The sequence below is a fragment of the Lygodium microphyllum genome, chromosome 21 (assembly GCF_053477565.2).
Source record: "Lygodium microphyllum isolate KBCC chromosome 21, Lygodium_microphyllum_v1.1.10, whole genome shotgun sequence".
In the NCBI taxonomy this organism is placed as follows: Eukaryota; Viridiplantae; Streptophyta; class Polypodiopsida; order Schizaeales; family Lygodiaceae; genus Lygodium; species Lygodium microphyllum.
In genome coordinates, this window is record NC_141155.1 from 85802463 (window position 1) to 85812615 (window position 10153).

The 10153-nt window shown below is 44.8% G+C and overlaps 1 protein-coding gene across 1 annotated transcript in view; it reads left to right on the forward strand.

Annotated features, from left to right (window-relative positions):
- The window catches only part of LOC148018237 (chaperone protein dnaJ 15-like), a 51083-nt gene extending 41158 nt beyond the window's left edge, over window positions 1–9925 (forward strand). The window contains exon 12 of the mRNA XM_087661606.1: window positions 9114–9925. Within this exon, the coding sequence (XP_087517732.1) occupies window positions 9114–9335 (222 nt within the window). The 3' untranslated portion in view covers window positions 9336–9925. The remainder of the gene's footprint in view (window positions 1–9113) is intronic.
- The last annotated feature ends 228 nt before the right edge of the window (window positions 9926–10153 follow it).

The window sequence follows — 10153 nt, forward strand, 5'->3', positions numbered from 1 at the left end:
CAAAAATACACAAGGAGATAGAGGAAATATCTGCGTATGTCTCCGACTTGATGACCGCAATCTCCGTGAGTCCGAGCACAGTCTGTCTCAACCAACAGATCTCAAGATCAGAATCTGGAATAATGAATGTAGAGTGTGCCACAGGATCGGCTATAAGTAGCCGAAAAATAGGAAATTCCCAGCACCAGGTTGGCTGCATTTAATGCAGCCAATTGCAGAAAAACTGGCTGACTACAGAAACTGTGCCACGTGGCACCCTGCCCGACTAGCTGACGTGGCATCCTCTATGCTTGCACTTTGGCCGTACTGCTCTGCTGTTCGACTAGCCGACTGTCCAGGAAATGATACTGTCTAACACCCCCTCTTAGATCCTGGACGGGTCAAAAGATTGAGGGATCTGGAATGCTACTGAAGAAGAGCCTTGGGAAGCGCCTTCGTGAACAAATCTGCAAGATTATTCTCCGTCTTGCAATACTCCACATCAATGGTTTCATCCAGAAGCTTCTCCTGAATGAAGTGATAGATCTCAACGTGCTTCGTCAGGGCATGGAATACAGGATTCCATACCAAGGCAATGCAACTCTCATTGTTGCACCACAGAAGAGTAGGACGAGTTTCAGGGCAACCAAGCTCCTCCAACAATCTCCGAAGCCACACAACCTTACATGTGGTGGAAGATGCAGTCCGATACTCCGCCTCGATAGAATAAAGAGCGACCGTGGGCTGTTTCTTACTACTCCAAGAGATAACACCTGTATCCAAGGTAAAACAATAGCCTGTAGTAGACCGTCGGTGGTCCACATCGCTAGGTCAATCCAAGTTACTTCAACCTGCAAGAACTAGATTTGAAGCACTTGTACCTGCGGGATAAGAAATCCCTAAATCAGAGGTCCCCCTCAAATACCAAAGAATCTGCAGGGCAGCCTGCCAATGCACATGTTTGGGTTCAGTCATGAACCTTGCTAAAAGACCCACAGCAAAACAAAGATCAACACGAGTGTTGAGAAGCCAAATCAAGGATCCAATCAATTGACGGTAGCGTGAAGTATCCATCACGGGAGAATCAGAGTGTGAAGTGGCGTTGCAATTTGGATCCATAGGAGTAGTAATGGGCCGACAAGTCTCCATCGCAAAGGTCACCAAGAGCTCCTGAATGTACCTCTGCTGAGAGATGAAAATCCCCCTCTGAGACTGATAGATCTCGTGACCCAAGAAGAAATGAAGAAGCCCCAAATCCGTCATCTCGAATGCTTGATGTAAAGCTGTCTTGGTCTCTCGGACCTTTTGTGCATGATTCCCTGTCAAAATCAAATCATCAACATATAACACAAACAACACACAACCAACCTCGGAAGTGTGGATATAAAGCTGCGGATCGGCCGTAGAGCGTTGATATCCCAACTTCGACTGAAGAAACAAGTCAATCTTCTCGTTCCATGCACGTGGAGCCTGCTTGAGGCCATACAAGGCCTTCTTCAACTTGTAAACTTTCCCATTTGAGGAGCCAAAGCCAGGAGGCTACTCAACATAGATATCCTCCTGCAAGTCACCATTAAGAAAGGGTAACTTCACATCTAACTAATAAACATGCCATCTCTATGGCCAACCAAGGCAAGAACAGCACGAATAGTGGCCATACGAGCAGTGGGGGCAAAAGTATCATGAAAATCAATGCCTGGGCGCTGAGCAAAACCTTTAGCAACAAGGCGAGCCTTGTGCTTGTCCAAAGAACCATTGCTAAGGTACTTGGTCTTGAAGACGCACTTCACACCAATCACCTTCTTGTGAGAGGGACGAGGCATAAGAGACGAAGTGCCATTCCTCTCAATAGCCTCCAACTCGACTTTCATGGCCTTCCGTCAATGATCAGACTGCAAAGCCTCCTTCACTGAAGTGGGCTCTCGATCCTGTATAACACGGTTTAGCAAACAATAGTTGGAGTAAACAAGCTTCGAAGAACGTGCCTGGTTTCTTTGTGACCTCCGTTGTCCATCCTGCGTTTCTCACTCCTCATGGATTCCCTCGATCCCCGACTCTCGGAGTGTGTTACGGGCCCAATAAGAAGGAGGACGAACCTCTCCCCATCACTCTCCATCTGCTGAAGACTCCGGAACATCCACCGGCGAAAGCTCCTCGGGGGTTGTCGGTGGAAGAGAAGACCTTGAATCAGAAGAAGAATCTCCATTAAGAGGCTCTGGCTCCAAAGGAGCTGTCTTGAGAGCCCAACTCTCCCCTAGATCTCCAAGGACGGGGTGCTCCTCACCCCTCTCTGTGGCCGGAACTTCCATGAACCGCATATCTCGATTCGTGTAGACATCCCGCTTAACAGGATCAAACAAACGATAACCTTGGGACTAGGAGCTATAGCAAATAAAAACCTATTGTTGGGAAGCTGTCTCGAACTTATCACATTGTGTCTTTGGAATGTGCACATAAGTGTCACACCCAAAGATCTTGAAATAAGAGACATCAGGCTTAGTCCCAAAGTAAGCCTCAAAAGGTGTCATCCTGTCAACGACCGAAGTGGGAGATCGATTGAGGATGTGAACTGCGGTAGCCACTGCCTCGGCCCACAAAAACTGAGGTGTCTGTTGGTGCTCCATCATGGTGCGTGCCATCTCGATCACACTTCGGTTCTTTCGCTCTAGAATGCCATTCTCTTGGGGAGTGTTGGTGTTAGCAAACTCTTGGTGAATGCCTCTATCTGTACAAAAACGAGCAAACTCATTAGACATAAATTCACCTTCCTTGTTTGAACGCAAGGTCTTCAGTCGCCGGCTAGAATGGTTCTCCTAAAAGAGAAGCCAATCCTTGAAGTGAGAGAAAGCCTCCGACTTCAAAGTCAAGAAATAGACCCAAGTCATCTTGCTGTAGTCATCTACGATCAACATGAAGTATAAGCTCCCCTTCAGGGACTCGGTCCTCATCGGGCCACAAAGATCCGTAGATACAAGCTCCATGGGTGAAGTAGAACGCCTAGAAGCTTTGTTGGGAATCGTATCCCGATGCAATTTCCCACGAATGCAAGAGACATATGGCTGATGGCTCACCACTATGTCCGGCAATCCTCGAACAAACAACCCTCGCGGCGCCTTCCGAAGGTACTCATAGTTGAGGTGGCCGAACCGAGCATGCCATAGCTTGGATTGTGTCTGAAAAGTAAGAAGAAGAGAAGTAAGAGTTGAAGAAAACTTCAATTTGTAGACGCCATTCTTCTCATACCGTATAGAGAGAACCTTCCTCGATCCACGATCAAGGACTCGAACAATATCACTGTCAAACTCCACCAAGAGGCCAAGAGCATAAATCTTATGGACTGAAAGTAAATGATATCCCAAACCTGGCACATGCAACATCTCAGAGGTGTGGGTACCACCACGTCCATGTGGAATAAGCTGGATCTCACCCCGCGCAGCAATAGACATAGAAGAGCTGTCTCCAATGAGAACCTGCCTACGCGAAGGTTGCAAATGGGCAACACCAACGGAAGGAGTCATGTGCCGGGAGGCACCACCGTCCACGATTCACTCTCGAGCCTGGGGAGTTGTCATCGCAGTATTAGAAGTCTTCGGTGTAGAGTCCTCAATGACTGTTAAGTGTAGAAAAGCAGCTGATGAGGGTGCAGCCACTGCTCCAAAATTCTTCGTGTCCTTCTTCTTGGTATCCTTCTTGTCTTTGTCGGGGTAATCCTTCTTCCAGTGACCATTCTTTCCACAAATATGGCAAGTCGATTCCTTCTCCTTGTTCTTCTTGGATTTGTTGTCCTCCTTCTTCTTCTTTTGGTCCTTCCCCTTCTTCTAAGACTCTTAACCAACCAATGCCTCCGATTTGGAAGCATTTTGTTCCTTCAATTGTTTCTCTTGGTCCAAGATCATAGGAACCAACTCTTCCCACCGAAGAGTCGACTTCCGCCCTGATGCAATAAGAGCGGAATAAAAAGTACCGAATCGTGGTGGCAATTGGGACAGTTAAGTGATCGCCATGTCTTCGGAGGAAATGGGCTTCCCCGCATTTTGAACTTGCATTTGAAGCTACCGAAGCTTGTTGATGTGTTCCCGAAGCGAAGAAGACTTATTCACGGACAAAGTCCGCATTTGCACCTCCAAAGAAACCCTCTTCATCAGGGTCGTCCGGTTGTACATCTGGTCGAGCTCCAGCCATATCTCACGAGCCACCGTGAAGTGCTCGATGTGAGCTATCATGGCTGTGGTGTAAGAAAGAAACATAAATGATTGAATCCTGGCATTGAGTTTTTCCCAATGAGACTGGGCCTTGGTCAACTCCGTACGAGCATTGGAAGAGAGTTTGGACTCATCCCTCACCGAGGGCTTGTTAATCTCCTCCATCACCAGTTCCGCCAAATCATAAGACTCCAAAAATGGCCAACATCATCACCCGCGAGATGCGGTAATTGTCACAATCAAGCTTTTGATTGATGGAAGAGCTGGTAGGACAGGCACCTTCCTGACCATGATCGCGTGGAACTCCAAATCAGTCTCTATAGACATGTTAACCTGCAGTACCAGTACAAATGCAAAATCAGCCCCCTCTGATTGTGAAAATGCAGCCTTTTAGGGTTGGTTCCTCCGCTGCCTAAACCTTCTTCACGCACCAAAGGCGATGAAAATGTAAAATCTGCAATGAAAGGCCTCAAACACAGCCTTCCTCCCCTTCAAACATCAATAACCTGTAGAAAATTCACCAATTAGACTCCTTTCCCGCACGCCCACGCTCACTTCAGCCTTGATCCGATGCGCAGCCCTCCCTCTCGCCCTCGAATCTTGGAAACGCAGCCTTGTGTCGCGCTGAAATCTCCTCTTCAGATAGGTTCAGCCCTCAGTTAGTCTATCTTTACCGCTCTGATACCATGTCAGAGTGCAGCGATGCGGAAGTGTAGGACAAAGACTGAGAGAGAGTGAACACAAAGAGAAGAGAGAGAGAGAAAAGGAGATAGTGTAAACACAGAAAATTTGCGGTGTAGTATGCCGTATAAGAGTGTAGAAATACACAAGGGGGCAGAGGAAATATTTGCATATGTCTCCGACTTGATGACCTCGATCTCCGTGAGCCCGAGCACAGTTTGCCTCAGCCAAAAGATCTCAAGATCAGAATCTGGAATAATGAATGCTAGAGTGTGCCACAAGATCGGCTATAAATAGCCGGAAAATAGAAAATTCCAAGTACCAGGTCGGTTGCATTTAATGCAGCCGACTATAGAAAAACTGGCCGATTGCAGAAACTGTGCCTTGTGGCACCCTGTCCGACCAGCTGACGTGGCATCCTTTGTGCCTGCACTCTGGCCGTATTGCTCTGCTGTCCGACTAGCTGACTGTCCAGGAAATGACACTATCTAACAGGTGGTTTCTTCTTGTAGGGCATCTCGTGAAGTATGGTTGAAGCTTCAGATGCTGTAGGAGGCATTTTCCACTATGCGTGCAATGATTCTTTATGGCCTGCTTCAATAGATGACATTTGAGCCTAAGGACAACATTCAATTATTTTTGCTCCGTGTTACACATATATAGGATTAGCTTTGATACATGCAGTCTATCCTTCCTGAGGCACATCTTGTTCTCTACTCTACAAGCTTTCCCAGGAGTTTAATGGAGTCGCAAATGCCTTGCGACCCGTGAGCATAGACACTATCTACACTTGTGAGCTTCAAACATATATTCTCGATGCTACTTGAGCATGAGGCATCTTTACGTTTACAGGGGAGGCTTCTGTCTCATTATGGAGGTTCCAATGAGGCCTTTATCGCTTTAGAGAGGGGTGACAAGAAGAAGTCAAAGGCCCAATGTTATCACTATGGTAAGAAGGGCCACCTGTGGAAGGATTGCAAGGAGTTAGTAGCCTCATGGAAGGAAGAGAAAAAGAAGAAGTGGGATGTAGACACCTCTGATGAGTCATCCTCTTACTCAGACCCCAATTCCGATCCTTCGGCCAAGGAGAAGTCCAAGGTGCGGATGGAATCTACTTGTTTAGATGGAGGGAAGGGCTGAGCTGCCCCTTCCTCTGTTCCTTTCTAGTCTAGGTGATGTGATCATCCATCACGACTCTTCAGTGTTAGAGAGGGAGTGTGAAAGGGTGGCGAGATGGGATCGGTGAATTTTATCTATACAGGTATACAGGTGTACAAGTTCCAGAGAGGAACGTCCTTGACACATCGATCGAAGTCTAGTAGGTTCAAACCTTGGAGCGGGGGTTGATATCTAAGTTCATGATGAGCTTGTTATTTGACAGAGAGCGGGCTTGGCTCTTAGTCTTGTGCTCACATGAGGGGGCACTTTGGTGGTCTAGCCAAAGGCATCCATGGCATATATGTTCCGAGGCATGTTTGACTCAATGGTCTTGTATACTACTGTGAGACATTGATGATGGACACAGAGACATGCTATGGTTCTCTATTTTCAGGAGCTAGTGATGGCTTGATCACTGTATCATTGTATTGTATTAGATCACCCATGATCTAAGAGAGGGTGTTAGGAGGATTGTTAGCTCATGTGTGAGTTTGTGTATGTTTGTCTTTGTTGGGCACATTATCATTTTTATGCTGGTCGGCGAGCATTTATGGTCTATTTTGTGCCTATTTATTGTGAGGCTCCTCCTCCTCTTCAGTCATCGTCATTCACTAGGTGGACTTTAGTTGGAGAGAGGAGCCAGTGCTAGCACCCATGCAGCCAGTGACTCACTTGTGTATGTGGCTATCTCGTGTTTGGTATATGGATTCCATTTCACGAGCGCATCTCTGAGTTTTCTTCCTGTGCAGTGTACTTCTATTTTCTTTATCTTCTATCTTGTGCTCAACAATTTATTTCAGCACTTGTCTATGCTTCCATTGCTGCACCACTTTTGACAATTACCACCCTTTTGAAGAAGGAAGGTTGGTTTCATTGTACATGTCAAACATGGCTATAATGCGATGGGCATCAAGCTAGACACATAAAAAATGCAACAAGTAGGTGCTTTGGAAACATGAAATCAACGACAAATCAACTTTGTGGATTATCCAAGCAACTTGACAAGTCACTGCCTGTCACAACCAAGCCAATGAACACGTCTTGTCATTGCCACAAGCAAGCACACACAAAAAGGCGACACTAAAATGTGTACAACAACGTCATTCACACACACAACATAATCAATGTTAACATGAAATTGTCACTGGTCACAAGTATCAACATGTAAAAAAACAGACACAAGTGCAAGTAAACAATTGAAACTTTGCAAGGTGACAAACTAACAAGCAATCAAATGTGAAATGACCACAATGCAACACAAAGCGCACAGTTTTTTCCTAGTCCAACACTATGAAGTTTTCAATGGATCATGAAAGCTTAGATCATGGAGAGTCAATCTACCATTATGCACAACAAAATGCCAACATGAGCATGACTCCTTCAAAGAACCTTAATATTTGATACCATGTTAGAAGAGCAAAACAAACATCCAAATAATGAAAGGCTACAAGATCAACGAAAGAAACGATGCAAAAGATGTGGCTGGGAACAGGAATCCACTACAATAATCAAGGGTACAATGGCTGAGCGCCAACTCACACACTCTATAAGCTTCCTCTCTTCACACCAAGAATTTGCAAGTACCTAAAGGAATGATCGTAGCTACACTCCCTTCTCCTATAGAAAAAAATAAAGGAGTTTGTCCTACCACTATTGGTTGGCCAATAATCAAATAAACAATAAAGAGGCTGTGAAGATATGCTAGTGTTTGCACAAAGAGAGCACAGAATGTATGAACACGACTAAAACACTATAATTAGACAATAAAACAAATAATGGAAAACACAAAAACACAAACATAAACATAGAAGAAAGAGAACTCTGAAGTGAATGAATGAATGTTGTAAACAAAGGAAAGAATTTACAAGATTCTCAACCAAAGTTGTCCAACAGCTAGTGGCTCTTGTGGGAGCAGGATGAGGGAGTAGTCAGAGTGTGATGTCCACCGGAGACGGGTCCCAAGTATTGTAACCACCAGTCGGAGCTGAAATAATGATGAGAAGAGAAGGGCAGCAGGCTGATGACCAAAACGTAGAAGTTTTGAGACTGTGTGGGGCTGAATGCAGCAGTATACCACCTGAATGTCCTGGAATTTGATCCTTTGAGGCTGAGAACAGTCAGGCATCAGCCGAATGAGGGTGAGCTGATGCAAGGCGGCCAGCTCAGCTTGAAAACAGGGGCTGACAAAACAGTGACCAAGTGAGGCTTGCAGTCAATGGAGGCTGGGCAACTGATGAATGCGAGCTGCAGGCTGAAAACTGGGTGCTAACCGCATGAGAGAGAGTGTGAACTGATGTGACTTGCAAAATGAGATAGGCTGAATTGTGAGCAGCCTATCTATTTATAGATGTGGATGGATCCTCCCAAATTAGGGTTTTGCTTATGGGAGACAAACTCTCTCGGAACACATTTCCTTTTAATGAAAGCTTGGTAATATTTGAGTTTTGGGGCTGTTTAAAGAGCTTATTAGTTTGTAATGCATTTTCAGCCCAATAGAGGCTGCCCGTGAACTTGTGATATGACCTTTTCTAATAGATATTTCTGAGTTCTTTTTTCTTGGTTTTCCTCTTTTTAGATGCGTTTTGACAAACTGTCCTCTTTTTCCTTTTCATCCCCTTTCTGCCCAGCCAAAATTTTTGTTGTATTGAAAGAATTGAATTTCACATAAGGTCTCTAGGCCAAGACGAAAGCCTATGTAAAACCATGTGAACAACAATGGAGAACCTCAGACTAAAGCCTAGCTGCCCCCAAAAAAGGTGGTTGTCAAAGGTATCAGTCCTTGAAGTCTCGTCACTCATGTCATAAGCCCATGAGAACACACACGCACGCACGTGCACATAGAGGGCAATGCTTGAGCATACCCTTGTGCACCCTTGTTTAGGTGGTTATGCATGTTGTAGGTGCACACAAGGACCATCTAATGCAACACTTAGAAAATGAAAGTTTTTTCCAGTGTTTGTGGTAAGTTGAGACAAAAGTGTGTGGACCAGGTTTATTCCGGTTTTTATGTTTCTGAAAGTTGTATGAAGATTGTATTAAAATCGTCAGATGACACTGCAGAATGGAGGGACTAATTGAACTTAGCTGTTTCAGGTTGATGAACTTCTTAAATCACGTGAGAGTATTCAGGCTTCTTTTTCGACAATACCTCAAGTTAAAAGGCATTCAAGCAGCAGCAACTTGGGTGTGCCAGATGATACAGGGCTGGATAAGGCTGGGACTTCTGGGGATGATTCTTCAACTGAATCTAAGGATAGAGCAAACAAAAAAAAATGGTTTGGAATCAATTTCAAAGCGGAAAAGAAAACTAGTTGACTGGTTCTTCTTTTAGTACAGTGGAACTGTTGTGTGAGCAGGGTGCTTGGGGAGTTAGCAAATGATTCACTTGTTCTGATGAAAATATGTTGATGGACCTTGCAAGCTCAGATATTTCTGAGATGTCTAAGGTGAAAATGTGTGCCATGGATTGCTTCAGGGCCCAGGCTTATATGCAGTAGGTTGCAAAGACAGCCAGTTGCTGAACTGTACAGGGGGTGAATTTGGCAGTCAGTGCACCAATTTATTTCCTATTTGGCGAAGGTCTACTATTTTTTTGGACGTGCTGGGAATGATTCTTTATTAGCCACTGGTGGAAGGCTTTTAAAAGTCACTTACAAATAAGATGTTATATGCAAGATCAAATTCTTCTGTGTATATGAAGTTTAAGGCCATGCCCTTACATCTGAGCACCACTTCGTTGTGTCTAGGTACTGGTTTGTATTTTATTTCCAGTATAACCACAGGCAATTGGACTTTGGGAGAATTTTGGTTTTTGGAATCCTTTTACAGAGGTTATTAGTCATGTAAAGTCTCCGAACCTTGTACAATAGTCGAGAATGGAGGATATCATATTTCTGATTTGCAAATCCTTCCAATTTTGCAACAGATTATCATGCTGCACATGGAAAGTGCTCTCAGTGTTTCTGGATCTGGATAGCTTTGCATTCTAAATTTACCAATGGTTGGTGTACAGTATATACATGGAAGGGTTCTTGAGGTTGTCTTGCGGCTCTTGTCTTTGGACTCTCTCTCTCTCTCTCTCTCTCTCTCTCTCTCGTACTTCTTTCTCTACATGTACGTATTCATTAATGTAA